The sequence below is a fragment of the Xiphophorus hellerii genome, chromosome 14, assembly GCF_003331165.1.
Source record: "Xiphophorus hellerii strain 12219 chromosome 14, Xiphophorus_hellerii-4.1, whole genome shotgun sequence".
In the NCBI taxonomy this organism is placed as follows: Eukaryota; Metazoa; Chordata; class Actinopteri; order Cyprinodontiformes; family Poeciliidae; genus Xiphophorus; species Xiphophorus hellerii.
In genome coordinates, this window is record NC_045685.1 from 15,032,173 (window position 1) to 15,055,715 (window position 23,543).

General features: G+C 38.2%; 1 protein-coding gene across 4 annotated transcripts in view; it reads right to left on the minus strand.

The window, feature by feature from the left end:
- The window catches only part of LOC116732982 (phospholipid-transporting ATPase ABCA1), a 188,758-nt gene that overhangs the window by 11,733 nt on the left and 153,482 nt on the right, over positions 1–23,543 (minus strand). For all 4 annotated transcript variants that reach the window (XM_032583600.1, XM_032583601.1, XM_032583602.1 and 1 more), the window contains exons 43-48: positions 21,244–21,306; positions 18,493–18,599; positions 13,194–13,335; positions 11,620–11,754; positions 7,883–7,986; positions 6,783–6,875 (exon numbers count right to left, since the gene is read on the minus strand). In XM_032583600.1, the coding sequence (XP_032439491.1) occupies positions 6,783–6,875; positions 7,883–7,986; positions 11,620–11,754; positions 13,194–13,335; positions 18,493–18,599; positions 21,244–21,306 (644 nt within the window). The remainder of the gene's footprint in view (positions 1–6,782; positions 6,876–7,882; positions 7,987–11,619; positions 11,755–13,193; positions 13,336–18,492; positions 18,600–21,243; positions 21,307–23,543) is intronic.

Consider the following 23,543-nt stretch of genomic DNA (forward strand, 5'->3'; position numbering starts at 1 on the left):
CTGTTGGGTTTTGTTCGTATAGCACTTTGAGTTAGCAGCTGAAGTTTGACAGATTCTTTTTTAAGGGACCACACAGTTAAACCTTTTAGAAAATATAGGAAGCAGCGATCTGGAGCTACATTAGTGTTAGCATGGTCGTAAAATCTTGAGAAAAATTTTGGAGAGCATTGTTGATTGATATATAAAACATTTGTGGAAATGTAAAATCAACAGGTGTCTGTCTTTCTTTGAGGTTTTCTATACATTTTCATGTCTAAATTCAAAGTTTTCTCAAAAACTGTAGTCACAGACACTATAAATATAAATCCAAACATTCATAATCTGCAAAATATTTGGATGGATGGGTGAATTTTTCCATATCGTCTTAGAACCTCTGTTTTCTTGTAAATTTTCTTAACCATAATTTATAAATCAGGTATTTTTCACAAACACTAGCTAGAATCCTATGTACAAAAAAACCCCCAAAACAAACAAAAAAACAAAACAAAACAATAATATTCAACTTTTTTTCTTTAGGATACATCAGACTAAAAGGCAACAGTCCCCCATCAAGGTTGAGACCATTGCCTTTTAGTGTTTACTTTTTGCTATATCCGAGATACACTTAGTCAAACAACTCTCAAACTCAACCAAGCTGCACAAGTCCAACTTTCTAAAAACATTGTAGCGAAATACCTACTTCAGTGGAAAGCAGGCTTTCCGTGACAGTAAAAAGCCCTTATCAATTAGCTCTCCCTCAGTCTGTCCCTCTGCTTGCCTTTTATTTCCTCTCTTGTTGCACCGAGGCAGAGATTTCAGGCACCACTTTGAGGGAAATAAGTCTTTTATATGCTCATATTTTACTTCCCCTCTAAATCCACCAGAATCCACGTCCTTTCATCCTGGACACACTGTCTTGGCTCCTTTAAAAGAACTTCTGCAAGTGTGTGGAACAGAAAACACAGATATCAGTAAACAGAGCCCACACTGCCACACGTGGGCCAGCGTTTGAAACAATAAATTAGGTTTTTAACTGGTGATTTGAAAACCACATAAAAGCAAGATCTTAGCAACTTGGGGCTAAATTCAGCCTGGGAGGAAATAATGAATGGGTTATATTTACAGTCATGACTGCACACATTGTCACAGCTAATCCTTTCAGAATATTTTACATTTCAGATATGATACAGCAGCTCAACACAGCGTGGCAGAGCAGCTGTAATTTCAACAGCATGCCCCCCCTCCTTTCCTTTCCCCTTTCTTCATTTTCATTATTCTGCCTCAATCTTCCCCTCCACCGTGGTATGCCTGGTAGTCATTCTTCCATGTAATTTAAAACAAACAACAGCCAGACACAGATAAGAGCATGACGGGCTGAAAATAATTCGGCTGCCTTTCTTCATCTGCGGGAGCCTAGAAAGGTCATCGGTGCTGCTGCCAAGTCACAATGTTTGTGTGCACAGGAGGGGAGGGGCAACTGCAGGGCGAGAGGTCAGAGTGGGGCTTGGGTGGTCTGACACTTTGATCAAGCATGATTATACAAGAAGCTTCTTCAGACCCCTAGTTGGTGCTTTCAGAGTAAAGATGCTCTGATCCAGGAGGAGAACAGGTGAAAGAAGTGCAAATTTAAGAGTCCCTAATTTAAGAGTTAGATGGTTGAGAAGGAGTGAATGGAGATCGTCTACTGTACACTAGTACATTTTTAGATTATAGCGTTTTTGGTAAACACCTTGTTGGTGCTGAAATATTTTATGTAAAACCTTATTTTTGTTATTTTTCATAAAGAAATTGGAACACATTCAACTCTGGATTGAGCACAAGTAAAACATGGTAAGAAGAAGAAAAAAAGAAAACTTTGAAAGACCTTCACATATTCAGGAATTATTTAAATTATTCAAAGAAAGATTTATTGTTTGAAATTATTATGCTATGACTATTAATCAAAATATCTTAATGTAATCACAATAGACAGTTTTTTTTTACATATAGACATTTAAAAAATGTTGTGATACTACTGCGATAATTGATAAAATAAACTACTCTACATCTCTTTGCAGTCTTTTTAAGGTAACTATATGGCTGCGATTGCATTACAGCAACTATAGCCTCTATTGATGCGCTCATGTAAGCAACGATGGAGAAAATAGTGAAAGTCAAACTGACAATCCAACTAGTTTTTGAAGTTTTGTAACATAATTCATTGGAAGTTATTGCTGCCACAATAAATAAAAATTCCTACCATGAAAAGAAACATTAACAATATGACAAATGTGTTTTTAAATCTCTGGGTTGGGGGCCTGTTAAGTCTCTATCGCTGAAGTTCTCCTGACCTTCTCCTCGTCATCAAATAAATCGCCACTAAGTCTCCAGTTTATGAATTTCAATTCAAGCTGGAGGCTTGAGCTGCATGGACGTTGGTCATGCATCGATGGCCGGGTTTGTGGCTCCAACGCATCGCAGTTTTTCTACAGTCCTGGCTGCCTCCCAGGCTCCAGTCTTTCCTTTCACTCTTTTTAAAATGAATGCAACTATTGTGAACTACAATCTTGAAAATAGTTGAAAGAGTATCGTAAAACAAAAGAAAAAGGAAAAGAAAATTGATACGAGTCTTTTAATTAGAGCATGGCTTGTATAAGTCCGTTAACAAAAAACAATCTTGAGAAAAAAGCATGACTGGTACCACAAGGCAAACATTGGGATGAGATATTCTCAGAATTCCGTGTTACAGAATTAAACGTCTACAGTATATGCACTTGTACTAGTAGAGGCTTATCTTCTGGGGTACTGAAATGTGAAATGTAATTTGTTGCTTTAAAGAAAATTTCAGTTGAAAATTTCAGTCATGTGTACAGCCAAACAAACCCATACAGATTTTAGATGTAGTCTGTTGTCTGTAAATTTTAAGACTGCTTGTAGACGTGGCAGCAAACAACAATCTATTTCAAGCATCACAGTTTCAAACAAATTAAAGTTGTCCTACAGCTATCAAAGCTGAAGATGTGCATCCTGAAAGTCAGCAGACCTTACATAGACAGTCCACCCAATGCACCATCTGTCTGACAGCGCTGTGTCTTAATTACACCTACGATGTTGATGCATTGTAAACCGTAAAGAGGATTATTTTGTCATCCATCTCTGCAGTTGACAAGCACTTAAAAGCACTAAAGTATTTACTTAATGGCATACCTGCAGAGCTGATGCACAGCAAGATGGAAGGAGTTTATTGGACTTCTCCATGTCAACTTCAGGAACTGATCCAAACTTTCAGAGACTGCTCTTGTAAAAGAAAACACTCCAGCATTACCTTAATGCATTAAAGCCACTCTCTGCCCCACTTTTTTTTTTTTTTTTCTTTTTAATATGGTGACGCATTTTGACCATGAAGAGTATAAGACTCCTGGCTGTTGGATGTGCTTAACTGCAGGTACTCTATGAAGAGGCGATATGAATGATATCAATCAGTGGAAAATCCTGCAGTTGGCTAGACGGTGTCCTTCCTAACTGACAAGATTATGGGGAAGCTTTGAAGCTGCTTTTATTGGTTCCTCCACTTCATTTGGGTTTACTTAACACCTGGGAGCTTTCATACGAGCGCACCACCATACTAAAAACCAATTTATAGCCTCCTGTGCATTTTTTTTTTTTGCTTATTTATTCCTCACCATCTCAGTCCGCTTTTCATAAACTCCTGAAATGTGAGTGATTTAAGGGGGCTGTATACGAGGAGGGATAAACAGATGGATGGGGATAACGAAGAGGCTGCCCGCCGTCTCAGAAGGGGCTGCCCAAACTTAATCTTCAGCCTTCTTTTCACCTGATGACCACCTCAGCAGCGGCAGAAATTGGCTCATTTTGTGCCTGACTCACACAAAGGCAGGTTTATTAAAGCAGCAGGCGGGTGTTTCACCGATAACCAAAAGGTGAAATGATGAACTAAAGGGGGCAGCACTAACAAAGACGACTGCAAGTACAGAAAATGGCGGAGAGAGACAAATAAGGACAATGCAGTTAGGGGGTTTTGAAGGAGAAGGATTCTGGGAGGAAGCGAGGGACTGAAGGGTTGCAAATGTTTGAGGATAAGCATGTATTACATATGAGCCACGGGGGGTCAAAACTGTGAGAGCTGCCGCCACGGTGAGATGCTGCGCTCATTTCTGGGGCTTGTGATGGAAAAACGATGGAGGAGCAAGTGGCGAGGGGATGAAGTGGTAACCCCCCGCTTTGCAGGTCAAGACGCTCTCGCCGTGTGGCAATGGCATGCATCACCTATCTCTGATGCAATGCCTCCCTTATTACCTAACAGAAGCTTCTCCATCTGAAAGCTGCTACTTGTGCAAACCAGCCCTTTTTCTGACATATCAAGAGGTAGCTAGCAGCTATTAAAATATTCAAAACTCTTTTGTGATTACGCCATGTTAAAATCGTCATCTTGCTTTTAATGTATTTTCTTAGGATTTATAGTGACAAAGTAGTGTACACCTCTAAAATGGTAAGGAAATTTGTTGTATTTTCCTTTTGTTTTTACAAAAACATTGACTAGTAAATACTAGTGTGTTCAGTCCCTATTTACCATGACACCTCCAAATAAAACTGAAGTGAAATCAATTGCCTTCAGAAGTCAGCTGACTATTTAATACAGCCCGAATGTGCAACAGAGGATTTATTAGAGAAAATCAGTGAACAAACTGCCTCAGGAAGACCACAGTGGACATGTCACAGATAAAGTTTGGGATTAATTTAAAGCAGATTTAGCTCTCTAGAAAATTACCACGCTTTGAACCGCTCACAAAGACTCTCCAATCCATTGTCTGAAAATGGAAAGGGCATAGTACAACTGCAGGGCAGAAGAAGAGCAATAAGAGAAGATGCCAAGAGACCCATGATGATTCCCAGATATCCATTTTTCTGGTGTTATGTGCTTCATGGTCCTACTAGTAGAAAAAGTTCTTTTTGGAAAAGAAAAAGAAAAACTATAAGAAGTCCCATTTACCCATTGCTACAACACAGTAAACATGTAAGATAAGTTGCTCTGCTGAGGGTTGAACTTTGTGGGCTACATGCCACATGTTAGGATGGGATAAACTGATCTTAGTAGAGGTGCAAAACTGGTAAAGGTAATTTTATTTATATAGCACATTTTCAGCAACAAGGCAATACAAAGTGCTTTACAGGAATTAAAAGAAAATACAAACAAAATAATAAACCAAAGGAAAGAGCAAAAGAAGAAAAGCTAATAATGTTGATCCAAAGTAGATAAACTAGATGCTCCTATTCAAGGTTGGTAGATAAGTGTAAGTAAGTATCCTCTGGTCTAATTCCTTTTACTGGTTTGGAAGAATAGGAGTCTAAAAAGTAGTTGCTAAGGTAGTAGAGACATGCCCCAAAAGACTTGATTTGTAAAAACATAAACAAAAAGAGTGTGCATACTTCTCCATTCACTTCACAGTTATGTTCTACTTTGTGTTGATCTGTCATCAAATCCCGATGAAACACATTGATGCTTGAGGGTATAACATGACCAAAAGTGGAAAGGTTCAAGAGGCTCTTTGTGTGACAATTTTTTGTGTGTGCAAATTTCAACAGTAAGAGAGTAGGTGTGTGTGTGTGTGTGTGTGTATGATGTGCCACAGCACAAACGTGGCAAGATAGTGACAAGGAAAGAAAACAGAGAAGACATTGCTTAATTGCCTTTTCAGTCATTAACGGGGTCTCACACCTCATGAAACATTAATTACACCGAGCGCTGTGGAGATAGGGAAGCTTAATTAGAAATTATTCACTGCACAGCGAGGGCTGAGCGATAGTATTTCTGCGGCGTGTAAATTGTCCGTGTGAGATCTAAAATAAGCGCAGCGAAAATCTATGTAGACGCAGCGCTTATCTGGTTTCCCCCTCACATGCTTGTCTTGTGAAGTGAGATTCTCTTTTTACCTAACAGCAAGTGGAGTGAAGTGGGACATGTGTTCACCTTCCCACACCCCTTCCCCCCCACATTGTCTCACGTTGATCCTACCTATCTGATAACTCCCGCTTACTTCATAAATTATTTACACCACTCTGCTCATGCCCTTACGTTCAGGACGTAATTGGCAGAGAATTTGCCTGCTACCCTAACATCTGGGAGGGACTGATTAGTTCAAACCCTCCCACTTTAGTCCTTCACCTCAACTTTCCCCATCTTTTAATAGCCCTTCCTACAGAGCAGCCTATGTTTTTCTCCTTTGCAGTGATCTAAAACTGCAGTTATTCATGTGACATTAACGCTCTTGATGGGAAATACCCTTGACACTACCGCCCCCTTCGTGCTGTTCCATGCGTTTCCCCTAATCCCCTGCACAACTTGACAAATGGTCCGCTCCACCCCCTCATCTCAGGTGTATTGATCCAACTCTCCACCCAGCGATTGCCACCGCGTAATCCTGTCAGGAATTTTGTTCCCGCATGTGTGTGTGCGTCTGCTGGTTGAACGTCATTCCTCTTACAAGCTCAAACAAAAGGAGTGGCAATAATGTCAGCCGACTGTACCCAAGATAATGGACTGGCCTCTTTGCGGTATTAAATGCTGGCTTTTGAAAATGTCACATAAATGAAGGTTACAAATAAACACGAAAAAGCAAGTGCAACATCTGTAGAGGTCTGTTGATATTGACATCAGGAGCACCAACAGAGAAAAAAAGAGAGTTTAGCTTTGGAGTTTTCTTTCACTTCAGTTGAAAAAGTAGTTCTTTTTGGTTCATATTTAAAATTGTGGTATGTTCTTTTAACACCAATTTCATATTCAGAGACAAATTAAGAGTCCTCACCTGCTTTTCAGATGCTGGATGCTTCCAAGGCATTTGAAGCGACCATTTACCATGATGGCCATGCGAGTGCACAGTGCTTCACACTCCTCCATGCTGTTGGAAGACACGAGAGGGAAGGTAATAGAAAAAGTAAACTTTTTACCAAGTGTGTTTTTCTCTTAAAACAATGGGATCTAAAAGAAAACAGCAAAGTTTCTGCAACTTTTTAACCTTTGTAAGGACTTTCAGACCTCATTTCTCTCAAAGTAATAGCTTTGGTCTGAGCATGTTACTCATCCGTTCTGACACCTTAAATGGAGGACAAATATTGTAATTAGATTGAGTACAGAGTGCCATCTGCAGCCCTATTATCTGTTATCTTTTTGGATCTTTTTTATTGTTGAGCCACAGCTTGAGCCAAACGTAGCTGAAGCGAAACCTGTGACAGCCTTCTGAAGTACGGCACAATTAGTATTATGAGTTTGTAAAACCCGACGAATTTGCCACCTAACAAAACAGAACCACCTGGTCATGACATGGACAATTGGACGCAGCTCTGCCACATTGCCTGCGACAACAACAAATGCTTTTATTCCTCCATCAAAGGAGCCAGTGTAATGAGGAGAATCTATTCTAAACGAAACTGAGCCAGGGGGAATAAACGCTTCAATTCGGGGAATGTTAAAGTGAATGATGAAGTAAGCAAACAATTACATTTCCTGCTTATTTTTCCTCAACGGGAGGAAACAAAGTTTGGGAACTTAAGTTGGCTTCAGGAAGTCTTGGGTAATGAAAAGACTCTAGCACTGATATTGACAGTTTCCCCTTTCAAAGAAGGCCAAACAAAAAAAAAAAAAGCTGCAGTCAGTCGATATGCCCTCACGCTTCCTGAAAGCTTTATAGCAGCCAGTGTGTTTCTGGCAGCCAATATTAACTGCCACTCTGGAAACAATACCTCTCAACGAAACGGGGACTTCAATCAATTATAATTACAATATTTATGGCTCCCATTCGCTTACAGAAAACATGTTTTCCGCACTTTTCTCCCCCGGAGGAGAGTCTAAATATTTTGACTGGGTGAGCGCATCAAAGGAGGATCGATGAGATGAGTGGGGTCCCACCTGTGCGATGTGAGAATCACTGAGCGTCCCTCTTTGATGACACTCAGGATGCAGTCCCAAAGGAAGCGTCTGGCTTTGGGGTCCATCCCGGTGGTTGGCTCATCCTGCAGTAAATAATAAAACAACAAAAAAATTTGCTTTCTCTTTCTTTTGAAATCATCACATTGTTTAGGAATAAAGTGCAGTGTGGAGCTGTTTATCACCACCTGAGATAGAAATTCAGTGCTTTGCAAAGCAAAACCCTTGAGCTTCCTTTTACATGTTGTTGAATCACAACAGCAAATTTAAATGTTTTTTTTTTTTTAATTATACTTTACCAAAATTACAAATCTACAGACCAAACAGTGCAAGGAGAGAATCAATCAGAGAAGACCTGCTGCACGGCTAGATCTCCATCTGCCTTGCACATTTAGAAACGGAAGTTTTTCCCATTTCTCCTTGCAAAATAGCATTTTATTTAGAGGTATCAGAATAAAGGGGGCTAAAAATCATTTCCCCACTTTGTAAATATTATTTTAATCATTTTCATTTTGCTTCACATTCATATACACCGTTATGCTGATCAAAGAGGCACCCACAGTATATCGGAATGCTTTTCTGTAAATCATTACATCAATTCAAGAATGTAACAAATTTGACCTTCCCAGTCTACAAGGAGAAGCTTTTAATTGACAAATAAAAATCTTCTTAATATGGAAAATATTAGGTGAACAATTTATGTCTTTTCTTAACTATATATATTTAAAAAAAATTGTATTGCAAAAAGGATCAAAAACATCAAGTGATGTTTGCTCCAAGGAAGACTTTGGCACATACATTTACTAAATATGTCTAAATACAACATGTGATTTTTTTTCAGGGAAAGGAGGACACATATCTGGTTGTTATAGCTAATAAAAGACTCAAAATATACATACTAAGAAAAGGGAACGTTTATGTATGTAAATATTTAAGGAAACTAATGTTTTCAAATGATATTTTTGTTATACTTTTCAGTTATCTGCTATTTAATATGAAAAAAAACCCCTCACAATAAACTATTTTATCATTTTTAATTAGAACTGGTCAGATTTGGCCCGAATAGCAAAAAGTCTGGATGCAACTGTTCCCATAAGATCCCTGAAAAACGTCATTTGTCATTCTTGGTTGGGTATATATAACAATACCCAAGGAGTATGGATAGCTTTTTAAATTTTTTTTTATAAGGCACTGTAGGTGGGCTTTGAAAACAAAACAAAAACAATGCAATGAAGAGCAATCAAATGTCTTTTAGATCTGTAATAGGGAATATTTTTTGGAACATTGGAGCGCCATCTGTTCAGTGAAGTCCTGTATCTGCCAAGGTGCTCTGCAGCTGTTCCACGGGCATATAACACAATTAATAAGAAACAAAAAGAGACATTTAGAAGCCCACAGACATGCAGTGCACAGGGATTGCTTTCTGACCATAACCCCCATGCGCACATAACGAGGACGCAGGCTGAAGCCCAGGCAGGCTCAGCTCGGCTCAGCTCAGCACAACTCAACACGGAGACACACAGAGTGCCACTGCTGTTTCTCTTTTTCCTCAGGGCCTGTCTGTTCACACACGATTAGAGTGACAGTCCTCAGACTGACTGGTTTCATTCCAGACTTCCCTCAAAAACAGAATCCTACAAATCCCACGGGTTTGGTCAGGATGCCCAACGCAAGCCTGTGCAAAAAATAAAAAAAGTAAAAAAAAAACCTATGTGATGCTGCCTCAAGGCTGACTGGGCTCCCTGGGCTACCACACAATGCTTAAATTGACACAGACACAGATGCCACATTATCCCTGAGCTTTAAAGTGAAGGCTAACTTGGCTGCAGGGACTAAATAAGGCAGTTTGGAACGGTGTGCACAATTTGATCCCGCCAAAGCTGTAAAGATTATCCTATTACATGTAATTTATTATGGATTATTCATTACTGAAGTTATTGGAAGCATAAACGTATGAACTGCTATGCATATATTACAGTGTAAGAGGAGGAAATGGTGAATAATTCAGCAAACCAACAGATGTCATATTGCTACATGAGCTCACAGGAAATCACGCGTTTGGCACATTTAGAGTTTCTCTTTATTACGTCTGAGGAAGTATATGGTTACAGTTTGCTCTGTGTGCTTGGTAGCAGGAGAGGCTTACATGAAAATGTGATCCGAAATGGCAGAACATGGATGGCTATCATTTCATGACAATTTAGACTTGAATGTACTGTAGATCCGGCTGGTTATTTTAGTCATGGGCAGTATATGGCATATGATAACACGTAAAAAAAAAAAAAAAATTCTAGTACGGTAAATCAAATCAGGTAAATTACTCCAAGAACAAAGCACAAGATGTATTTAATCTAATCCTTGATTTAAATGTTTCTTTATGGAAGAACAGCAGAACCATTTCCTACATAAACATTTATACAAATATAAGAGTTTCTCATACCTTCTTTCTTTTAAATCTGCTTCTAAAGACAGATTTTGCAATCTTTTAGAGTGGTCTTGATGATTATCAAGGATTTTTGAAGGTCTTTCAGTGTTCTTCCCTCCTTTCATACTCATTTGGTGACCAGTATTTGACCATTTTCAGATAATTATGTTGTTTGCTAAACCACTCAGCTCTGAAATATAAATAACTCAAATATATATATAAAAAAAATACATAGAAAAGAAAACTAAAGGTGAGTTTCCACTGCAAGGACAATTTCCAGGAACCAGTGTAAAATTTGAGTTATTCTTCACCTCTCCCCTTTTAGTTCTTTTCTTTTTACATCCACTAGGGTAAAAAAAAAGAAAAGAAAATCTGTGCAGAAATTTAACTTGAGAAAATGTGCTAGTATAGAGGTGGTACTTTTCATTTTACCCTGAACCTTCACTCAGTTTAGTCCATGATTAGGGTTATGTTTAGGCATCATGGGTAATTTCTTTATTGCGGGGGGTCTGATAACGTTGGAAGACCGGGAACTTTGATGCTTTTTACCTTTTGGTTCAAAACCACATGTACAACTTTGAATAACTGCAGTTGATGATGAACTCGTTTCAAATCTTTTCAGTTTCTTAAACACACAACACACTTTCAGATACACCAGGATTCTTTTTTTCTTTTCCATCTACCCTCTTTGCTATTTTCAGAAGACAGCATACTGGCATGGTCAGGTATAGGGCACAAATAGTGTGAGGAAAAGGCCACAAATAGCACCCGCATCATGGATTGTTCTCATTGCTGGTTTCTCAAAAGTCTTACTGAGATTTTCAGAGATCGAAAAAATAAGGCTGTGCAATAGTCCTAAGAATATTAAACACGAAAGGTAATTATTTACCATCTATATTAAGGTGACATTTCTTTATCTTAACTTGTACTTGATTTTAAAATCAACACCTCTCTTCACTTTCACAACCAAGGCAGTAAATCTTGGTTCAAACGTGAGCGTGTATGTGACCACTCTTCTCCCAAGGTATACACTTGTGCTCCTTTGGGAAATTTAATGAGGATTTGCAGCTTCGATCCATATCTTGTTTTTCCTGCCTCTTAGACCTTGCTTCATATTCCAAAGCTATTTCCACCTCCTCGATACAATCTCTGAGCGCACAGAGACAAAATAAATGATCTACTTCACTCTAAACACCTCCAATGAACAAATATTGACAGAAAGTACCACTCGGTTATGAAACAGCAGCATAATTCATTTCACAGTGTAGAACATAATAATGAAGCTCAATCTCACCAAGAAAACCACTGGCGGACACCCGATCAAGGCCATCGCTGTGGAAAGTTTACGTTTGTTCCCACCGCTGTAGGTTCCTGCTGACTTGTTGGCGTACTTGATCAGCCCCAACTTCTGAATCCCCCATTCGGCCACCTTTCAAGAGAGAGAAAGAGAAAGCTCCCATTATAGATTCAAAATGGTTATTTGTAAACCCAGGAATGAACTCACGACATCGTCATGGATGACATTTGGTTTTGGTTATACAGCAAACATTGAGCTCTGTGGTTTTCAAGTTTAAATATGTCGACAGGGAAATAACACAGTGACTAGTTAATCACAGGCTGTGGAGTGAATTTTCGGTACAGCAAACATTGTCAAACATGAACTATTAGGAACATTAGAAAAAGTTAAGATTTAGCTTTTACAAACAAGGTAGTCTGTAAATGCTTAAGTAAATGAGGTATTATTATTAGGTAAAAGCTCATGTCGGAAAGCCAATGATTTTTCAAATTAAATGAAAAATGCTTTGGCAAAGGCCAAAACGTCTATAGGTTTTTGTGGAAGTTACTGAAAAATTGGTCAAATTTCCAATCAGATACGCACAAAGTTTTTCATCATTATATAAGTGTAACCCACAGAGGGACTTTTACCAAACGCTTTTTGGAGTGTTTATAATATTTGAGCTAGAATGTATAATTTTGGCCATCGACAAAAGGTACACAAAACAATTTATTCAAAATTGCTCAATCAATTTTTATTTCTATAACTCAGAAAGTTTGTATTTTGTATAATCCCAATCTTCAAATAAATGTTAATGAGTATAAAACTAAGCACATCTACACCCAGGATAAGTAAATATAAACATCTAACAGTATTATACTGTCAACCCACAACCCTGCTTGCTGATGATGTTTGACCAGTAACTGCTACTCACTTCCCACTTCCGCTTGTGTAGGAGGAATAAGGATGTTATAAGGTGTTTTGTGCTAACATATTAAGATTTTTCTAAAATTAATGATATACTGCAGTATTTTAGTTGTAATTATCCCAAAACTGTAAATGTGTGAGGGTTTTGTTTTGGACAAGTAAAACATTAGAAGGAATTTGTTTGAATGGATTTTTTTTGTCTTCAAATATCACAATGGATTGCTGCAACATTCAGAGTACTGCTTGCAGGACGAGGTCCCTTTGCGCTGCAGCTAAGACATCAAAGTCCTGGCTCTGAGTCTGTGGTCACTGCTGGCCCCCTTCCTCTTTTGATTTTTTTTTCTCCTGCAGGCAGTTGGTGTGAGAGAAGAGCAGCCAGGCTGCCTAAGGCATGCCACACCACTGGGCACTGTGAATAATGTAGAGCCACAACCCACAGCTGCTGCTTTTGTTACATGGGCCATATTTCATTATGCATGGCTTCTTGCATCCAGGTTACCTCTAGCTTCTGCATGTTTGTTTCTAAACATGTATTCTTGCTGACATGCAGCAGAGAACACACCCTAAGCCACCTGGAAAAAGAAAGCATTTTATTGCGTCTGCATTAGCTTTACAGCCTAATGCTGCCTCAATCCATTGGAAGGTAGAAATAAAATGTCAATTACCATGGCAACCTCTTCTTCTGGTACCCCTCTTAGTCGAGCATAAAACTCCAGATGCTCTCGTCCAGTCAAAAGTTCATCAATGGCGTCAAACTGGGGACAGTAACCCATGTTCTGGTGAACATGTCTCATTTCTGTCCGTATGCTGGGAAAAAAACAAAATGCTCTTTATAGTATGATTGCCAATAGTTTTTGAAATAACTTAATTATAGAATGGTATGACAAAACTTTTGGAGTAGGAGAAGAGGTCAAGATCTGGAAAAGCAAACATTTCTGAGAGACTTGTCAAATATTCACAATGACTTGATAAGAAACACAAGAAAACAAAGATAGCCCAGCAAAAGCCACGGAATGAAATGTGTCATACTCTGCACGTACCTCCAACTAAATGTCACTATGTCTGAAGCAAATTGGGTAAAAAAAAAATAAAAAATACCTCCACACACAAGCTGTCTTTATCACTCCGAGGCATAAAGTGGTGAAGTGGATTTTCTTTCATCTCTGCCAAGCTGCTTTGTTTCTTAAAGATAACACTGGGAGAGTTTTTTAATGGGTATTTTTCAAAAGGAATGGTCAAATGGATAAATCAAAAAAAGGCTGGAATAAACTTAAAGCTTCAGTGATCTAATTCTGTGTTGTGGTCTTATTGTGACAAAGGTTTGTGGTAAGTGTAGGTAATGGTCTGCATCTGGTTCTAACATAAAGTGGTTAAGTATTTCTCAACATCATTTTCATGAAAGGACTCTACACCAAAAATCATTCTGAGTTGGAATAAAAATATTTCTTCTGGAGATTTTTGCTAAGGAGTGTTTGCCAGTCTTCTGCCTAATAGAAATGGATGAATGTTGTTTAAAACCTAACTTTGCTTATTGAATCCCTGCAGACTAATCAATTTTGCAGCATGGATTGGAAATCAGTGTTACCTCATAACCAGATAAAAATAGGAGGCATGGAGAGGTATTTAGATACATACAGCATTTTCCACATTTGTTAAAACCTCTGGTAAACATCTATAGGAGACCTTTCAAGTAATTTAGCTTCCATTGTTTAATGTCCAACAAGTGACATTAAGTAATGACTTTTCTCATCAAAAATCACAATTTATTCATGGTTTACAGTTAATTAGATTTTCTAAAAATGTTTAATCAGTGACCCATAACTGTTAATTTTGTCTTAGAGTATAAGTAATATAGGTTTGGTTACTCTGCAATTATTCTTGTTACATATGCTATTGCGATATATATATATATTTTTTACCTCCATGGATCAATAAAACATCAAAGCTAATCTATTGTGCCCAGCAACAAAGCCCATTTTATGGTCCTTCAAGTTCTTTTGTACCCCAATGTACACACAAATCCCCACAATCACAGCAAAAAGTTTTTTTCCTCAGATTTATGAAGAATAAAAGCTTACTTCAGCTGCCAAAGAACCCATTAGATGACGCAAATTTAGCAACGCCTCAGGCTCCCATCTGCAGGTGAGCTGTATTTTAAATGTGTCAAATTAAATTTTCTGGCCATAATTAAGCAACAAACCTCCTAACAGGACATTTCATAGTTACTTAAATGTCACAGTGAAAATCCAGTTATGTGGTTAAAAGAATTTTCCATAGAGGTGGGGAATGTTTCAGCCAAAGTAAGAAAAAGCAGTGAAAGTCCTACTGGTGACCATCAGTGTATAACTTTGATTCTGTGGTCCGCAGCACTCATGTGACCATTTGTTCATTGAGTCGTTTCTGCACCTCTGCCATTAAATACACCCATTTTGTGTAGAAGGAAACACAATTGATATTTTCCTCAGCTCATCAAGAATCATGCAATCATATTCCAAAATGTGGTGTTTTTTTTTTTCCCGATCACTGTAGCACCAAAAATACAGGTTTCACATAAAACATTTCCCTCCTCCTGATAGCCCTACTTCATGAGTAACCCAGGACCATGTGCAAGGGGCTTGTACTTTGGATTCAATTTATTTGGCCTGGAGATAATAGATTGTTTGTCGCAGCTACTTGATAACTGCCTTTAGCTTGAAGCCAAAAATAGCTAAAGATGAAGCCCATGGGAGTAGCAGTTATAAGGTTGTAGCCTTTGCATGAAACCATAGTTGCTAGTTCTGCTTCATATTATCCAATGATAAGGTCACAGGCAGCAGTGCATGCTGGTCATAAGTCACAGATAACCAACAAGCGTGTCTACTGTAGGTTCCCTCAATATCTCGACATCCTCCCGCCACAATATTTAAACATCAGACTCTCATCAGCATGTTTAAAATGGTCAGGAACATTTTCTCATCCATAGAACAGAATGAAGAATGTTCTTAAATCAGCCAAGACAACTTTACAAATGAATAAATAATTACCTTTTCATTTTTTTCTGATTTTTATTTTTATGTCGTAGTCTTAATCTAGAGTAAAGGGGGCTTCAGTTGCAAAGTGAATAGACAAAAGCTACAAACAAAACAACAAAGAAATCTATTCAAGCATTCTGAAATCATTAGAATGGAAATCCTCAGATCTCCAAACAACAATTGACTATTCCCAGTGAAGGTAGAGGTTGATACAAAGACCTGAGCATCGCTTTATTAATACATCAGTATTCCTACAGTCAAACTTTGCCTTTGGCAGTCTCTCAGTGGAGTTGTTTTTACTTAACGGGGGACTGGGTTAAATAAAAAAGAAAAAGTCTAAAACAATATAAAGCAATCATTCAGGGAAACAATTTTAAACATTACTCAGGACATTGAGTTTAGAGAAAAGCAACACATAATCCATATAAAAACCTACAATTCTATATATGACTAAAGGGTTCAGCAAAACTTTGGAAACTTAAGACAACTTTTGTCATTACTGTGTCTCTACACAACACATGATGTCTACAGAGGCTTGCAGACAAGAAAAAAACAGAAAAAGAACAATTACTATAAATTCTACTTTATAAATGAACTGGTCTGAGTTGCTTGTCAATTACACACCATGTAGACCCCCAAAGTCTGGTTGTTTAGTGTTCTAAGCACAAGGACTGAACAAGGTGAGGTTGTATGAAGTTTATATGCTCTTCAGCTCAGGATGAAACTCTCTGGAAAGCTGAGATGTGTCTACTTCAAATCAAGTCTCAAAACACTTTTGTTCATTACAGGTTTTGATTAAAAAAAAAAAAAAAAAAACTGACATAGTGACTTTCTGTTGAAGAGTGAGAAAGCTAGATTTGGAGAAGACAAACGTAAAATTAAACTTCAAACCGAAGTCAGATTTAAAAGTCCCTTCAATATCTGTATCTTAGCTGCAAAGACAAAGCCCTCTTCCAATTGGCCTCTGTAGATTGATGTCTTTTTACTAATTTGCATTACATCATCAGCTTAATCTGACTGTGTTGCACTGTAATTCAGATTGATTTGGACATAGTGTAGCTTGATCTGAATGTGACCGTGTGGTTTTATTGTGCAGGAATGAATTAGATGGATTTGAAGTCAATGTGAACTGAATTGGATTCTACATACCTGAAAAGAATATGTCCTATTTGTCTTGCAAAGTACCCTGAAAGGTTGTTCTTGTGAACTGAAGCTATAAAAATAAACAGAACTGAATGTAAATGTGCCTATAATTTAGAAAAATGTGGGGTGGAGAGGAGATGTGCTTTTGTTTGCAATTGAGAGATCACACAAACAGTCTATGATGTAAACATCCAACACAACCACAAATGAGGTAATGATTCACTAATTTTCTAATTTCCTCTTGGTCTATTAGAATAAAAGATAGCAAATGAGCCAACACCCACATGGTTTCCTTTTTTAACACTAAACAGACACCAAGCAGAAAAGGAAGTCGATGCAGGTAGGAACAGATATTCTTGAAATTACAGATAAGATAGAGAACTGCTGCGAGAGCAGAAGCATCCATTTAAGAAACTGTTGCCTTTCCTCCTCTGCTGATCGTTCTTCTTGCCAGAGCGCAGAAAGCGAGCATAATGAGATGAAAACATAAGAGTGGGTGTTGCCTGCTCACATCTGTTTTTCCTCTTTTCAGCTGATTCCCCTAAAGGTCCCAGAGATTTTTCTTTGATCACTATCACCCACATTAATCAACATTACCGGAGCTGTGTAAGGCCCCCGCTGCATACGACTTTGCTCCCGTGTCGAACACAAAGTCAATTATCAGATGTATGAACGAACATCTAGAGCAACCACCGCTCCACTGAGTGTGCACTCCCTCAGCCGGGCTTGGAGATGCTTGCCGAAGGAGGCGAAGGAACAGAGCTGTTTGTTCCTAAAAATAAGAGACGGCAAGCCTACTTTCTCGCAAAGCGTTCTGGGTTCTTGTTTTGCTGTTGTCAAGGTGTTTCATTTTTTCATATTACATGTACAGCCATTCTTTGTGGTTGATTTTGTAGACACATGCAACAAAAAAAACTGAAGCAGGTACAGGTCAAAAGGAATTATATATTAGCAAGAAAGATCACAGTGTTCCGAATATGTTGGTGAGGAGACAAAGCAGGAATATATATATATATATATATATATATATATATATATATATATCAAATTCCCACACATTCCTGTACTCAGACTTCCAGAGATTTTTGTCTTGCCTCACTGCGTATGAATACAAAAGTTCATAGAAAACTTATAACACAAAAGTGGCAGGCTTTAAAATGGGATTTCGAAGAAAAGTATGCTGGTAGAGAGAACAAAAGAAAGACAAAGTAGGGGGAACAAAGGACAGAAGAAGGAAGGACAAAATGAAGGGAGGATAGGAAAGAGGAAAAGTAGGTGAGATGGAAGGGATGAAGAAAGGAAAAAAATCTGAAGAATGAAATAGCAAGCACAGGAGACAAGGAGGGAAGGAATAGCCAAAGTGTTGAAGTAAAGCTTGAAGCAATTGAAAGGCAAACTGAAAGCAAGAACAATGGAAGGACAGAAGAGACATAGGAAAAATGGAAAGACAGGAAGGAAGGGAAGAAAGAAGGAAGAAGGGGTAGAAGAAATGGATGGATGGATGGATGAAACAGTTACTATAGTCCGCAGATACAAACATTGTCTACTACTCTGCTTTTATTGCCATGCTTTTTAAACAAGAAAATAAATGTAATCAAATCACATACTGTCGCAGACATTTCCAGGAACCCTAACAAAACACACTGAAGATAGAAAAAGCAAAATATAAAAATTGCAGACTGAAAAAAAAAAAAAGATGGTTAGAGAGAGGAAGAAAAAAAAACTAGAGCTCGATCCCCACCTGAGCAGCTATCTTGGGTGGCTAATTGAGATAAGTTACTCTGTGCACTAGTGGGACACAGAGCCTCACCTGTATCCGTTTAGAAAGGCCTCTCCGCTGGAGACTGGGATGTCTCCCGTCAGCATCTTGAATGTCGTGGTTTTCCCAGCGCCGTTGATCCCCAGCAAGCCGAAACACTGGAGCAGAGGGGTCGTCCGTTAGGAAAACAGTGCAAGTCTCATCGGAGAACTGACAGGGCAACATTCTTGATCGCATTCGTAATACTCTGTGATCATTAGCAAATACAATGAGGCAAATATACGGAGAGTGTGAACGTCTTTCCAAGTAGTTCGGTGGCTTACAAAATAACAAATTGATGTATTGTGTGCACAAACAAAACAGGCAGTAAATCAACAAACACTGTGTGAGTCTTGCTATTCCCAGAGTCTCTACGTGCTTCTTCACACTGCAACAAACAAACGGCCTCCTCCGTCTTTATTTTTTTTCTCCCGGCGCTACTGATTCTATGGCTTCGGCATGAAAGGAAGTTGTTCCTGCAGACCCCTCTATTTGTGGTCAGGTGACCCCTCCCCCCTCGGTCTTGGGTATTCTGGTTTTGGCATAAATATTTGATTCCTGTCTTCCATTGATCCCTGCTTGTTTGTGACCTGCGCCCAATGAACGCGTCGAGCAGGGCTAAGCTTGATGTAAATAATGAAAGGAAGTGTGGCGTGTGATCAGCATAGCCCCACGAATCCCAATATTCCTCTGGCATTTACACTGGGCTCTGAGTAAACACCGGCAGCAACGATGGGTACCAGCGGGGAAGCCCTCTGAGCCCCAATGACTGTCAGCTTTTCACACTGTGTTTAGATCTGTGTGTAGAGCAGCTTTTAAGCCGTGTGTAACGTATCACACGCTATGAAATGATTTCATTTAACCAAATTTGTTATCCGGTTGTAATTTACAAGGTTGCGATATTACATTTGATCCACACGCCTACGCTGCTTGGTACTGTAGGGTCTTTGTGTGTTTATTTTTGAACACTTATACTAACCAGTGCTATAATGTCATAAGTAATGGAGATGGATTGCTTTGCTGCCTTCATTAAGCTGAGTTTAGAGAACATTTTGTATGGACTCGGTTGGAGGAAAGAATGAGACAAAATCTATTGATTTCAAAAAACAGAAGTTGTGGTCAATTACTCAACCAATATCACATTGATTTTGGCCTTTAAACTGTTTATTTCACCTGTATTTTTGTCCAGTGTGGCTTGATTATACAATCGCAATGTTTTTTTTAAAATAGAGAAATTAGTAATAATATGTAGTTGACATAATACATACGTAGTTACGTTGTTTAATTTTTAAATTTCAGTTTGTAGTTTTGATTTCCAGTCGGCCAACGAAAGAATTTGCTGCATTTCAACAAATAAGAATCAGCTGGAAGTGTGTGCTGAGCCACACACGGACAGCAGGAATAAAGAGTTTGGCTACATTTAATAAAAGAACTGACTAGTTGGCTCACTGCAACATTTGCAGCAAGAAAAAGTTGTGCAAAGAAGGGAACATGACCAATATGTTTAAAATTCTCTGCGTTAATGGAAAAGAGTTATGGAAATCTCTGTATCTAACACGCCGCATCGATGCTCCTTCCTACAGCTCTGATTGCCAGCATAGCACCGGACAGACTGACTCTGGTCACCATTTATGATTTTATACTGCACCAGCTCCTAACCTGGATTAGGTTTAAGAAGGCGGGGGGGCAGAGGTGGTTTGATTTTCTGCATACAAGTTGGTTGTGATGACATCAAGCAGATGTTTCTGTGCAGTGATATCAGGGAAAAGATGCATTGACTTCAGTGTTTCAGTGTCTTGGTCAGAGATGACATCCATGTGGGACTTTTTTGATTGATTGATTTAGTTACATCCGTGATGTTCTCTATGTGTAAAGTTGAAAATGTCCACATGTCAGCACCAAGTGGTTAGGTGTGTGTAATCTGTCAAAATGACGGATGGCAGTCACAGTTTAAAACAAAAACATAAAAGATGGAAAATATTCGGTTAATGTGAATCCTGCTGTAAATGTGTTTTCATCAGCTTTAAAATATAAGGCGCTCTTGCGAAAGTGCACCCGTATAAAGAAGATTCTGAACATTTACGTATATTCAAGTACACACGTGTGATATTTATAAACTAGTTAGAAGTAGTAGTGAAAAAAAATCATGGTGAAGTTAATAAAAGATAAAAACTCAAAATTAAAATGAATTCAGAAGTTGAGACTATTTTATCCAGAGAGCTGGTCATCCAGCTCATTTAAACCCCGTGAACCTTTTTGACACAGTGTCTAAATAGAACCGGAATCAAGAATCATTAAGACCTGGAATCGAAATGAGGAATTAGAATTGTTCTAATTCAAACAAAGCCCAACACCAGTGAGAAGATTGTGGAGGAAAATCCAAAGTTTTAAGCTGCCTTATTGCTGAAATGTGCTACGCAAATAAACTTGGTTGATTGAAAACATAAAACAGTTTAAAGGCAATACTCCCAGATACTGAGGACATGTAAACTCTGAATTTTGAAGACAATAATAAATAAACAAACAAATCTCGGACATGGTCTTTCTTTCATTATTGAGGTAATTCTAACTAATCTACAACAAGATACGTTTGGTCTGATTTAGATGCAGGGAGTGAGAAAAAAATGTATACATGTGTCCATTTTTTCTGTGTATGTAAACTTCTAGTTTTCACTGTGCAAAAAGTGTCCTCCTGGTTGACAAATTTCACACAAACTTTACAGCTGAGAAGTTGCTTGTGTAATTCTGCAGCATCTGGCTCACCTCAGAAGCAGGCACGCCCACGCATAGCTGGTCCACAGCAGGGGTGCTCTTCCCAGGGTATACCTGCAGCGAACAGACAATACAATGAATCAACCAACCAGCCAGAGAAAAGGCGGGAGGCGGCGGACGGTGGGGAGCAGACTGCGAGGGAGACAGAACAGTGGATGGCATGAGAGAGTACAGCGCGATAGACCATAGCAGCAGCAAGAAAAAAGGGGAGGGGGAGGAAGCGGGTAGCAGAAAAAGGGAAAGAGAGATTGTGAAAGTCAAGGAAACACATTTTAAATACAATGGATCATTTGGAAAACTATGCAGAAGCCAGACCCTTGAAAGGTTGAAAGGCTTTCCAAATACATTTGAAAAACTTGTGCAGAAAGGTAGAATTTTTCTTTTTCTTTTTTTAAATTAGTGTTTGCAGTGACGGAGCCTGTGAAGGTAATCTGCTTCGACTTTGAGGAGCACTTTATCAGCCTCAATAACCTTCCACACTCACAAGCTGGAAGTATTTTATTAATGGGTACTTTCTTCAAACACGTCTAGTGTTCTCAGCGCGACAGACTGGAAACCAAACTGAGCAAAATAAATAAACAAAACAACTAAACAGAGGAGATGTTCTAACCAGCTTGTATGAAAATGAAGAAAGGAAGTGATTTAGAACGCTTTTTTAAATCACTTGCACAAGTTTACATGCAAATTTTCAAATAAATTGATGAATGATTTCTAGATTTCATATTCAATTCATGTTGCATTTCACCCTTCAGGATTAGAACTCACTAAAATCACCTGATAGCAAGTAAAGATCTTGAAGTGGCCTAGTCAAAACCCCAGCCTTGAGTCAAACTTAAATGACAAACCTTTTAAAAAGAGGTCAGTTATGCTGGAAATCCTCCAATGTGACTGAATTATAACAATTCTGTAGAAAAGACTGGGCCAAAATGCCTCCAGAGTGTGAAATACTGACCACTCAGACAATAAAACACCACCACGGATCTGCATCGCAGTTATCAAAATGCTTCTCTTTAAAAGTCAATTAGTGCAGGGCATGTGAAGTGCTCCTTTTTAGTTAGAATGCTCAAGAATCTGAAGCAGAATCCCAAGTTGCCAAAGGCACATTGTGGTCACAGTCGTGAGTGAATGAGTGAATATTAATGAATCATCTTACACAAAGTACAGCTTTGTTAAACCTAATTACAATCCATCGCTTTTCTCATTTACCTTTAAAACATTTTGAACCTAACTATTTCATTCGGACTCTTTGTAGTCCAAATGAAAGATGGCTGGGGTTTTTCAGGTCATTTGAAAGACTTCACACAGAAACATCCACGGCCAGAGATCAGCCTCATTAAGCTGCTTCATATCAATCTGCCTAATCTCACTATATCTACCAAAAAAGAAAAAAAAAAAAACAATACGGCCAATGAATTGCAGTAACATTGACTTGGAATTAAAATTGCTGAATTGTATTCAACATAATAGTATAATTAGTGCATGACTCAGTTTTCCAAGAAGATTCTTCATACTCAATCCTAAGTTTTGTTTTGCTGCAGGTGGTTAGATGAGAGCTTTTGTTACAGCTGCTGACAGTGATATAATATTAAAAAGAATTGAAATATACAACAAAGACTGTGTCCTTCAGAGCTATGAAGAACGATTGCTTTGTGAACCAGCTCATTTTTTGTATTTTCATTTAAGGTGGAGAGATGGGATGTCAACCAACAATACAGAAGAAAACTCAGTTAGCATTTGGTAAATTGACAAGCAGAGTTTGGATATTCAAAAACAGTAAATGTAACTTTTACACCAAAAAACAAACAAAAGATGTGCATAGGTATATGCACATAGTTAAGTTACTTCTATTTTGAAATGCCTTTATATTTAAATCCAGTATTCAGACATCTTTCTTAGGAGCTGCTAACATGTCACGTCTTGGCTTGATAATACTTTCCCTTCTGTCAAATTGTGAGTGAAACTCTTGTCAACAGCTCTCCTTGGGTTTCTCTTTCAAATGTTTTATTTTCTTTAAAAAAAAGACAAACAGGAAAAAAAATGAAATTTGTTTCTTCAAAACAAAAAATGATTTCATCTAGTCATTTAGATGAATGAACATACAGACAGATGGCTGGAAGTAAAATTATTTTTCAATACTTATCTTTTATTTTTCTTATCTTACGCAGAGAAAATTATTTAAAAAGTACAGTCATTTCCAGACACAATGTTTTCATTTTTAAGTAATAAATGTATAATAATAATAATAATAATAATAAATTCAGCTGGATAGCAAATACTCACTCCGCCATCGT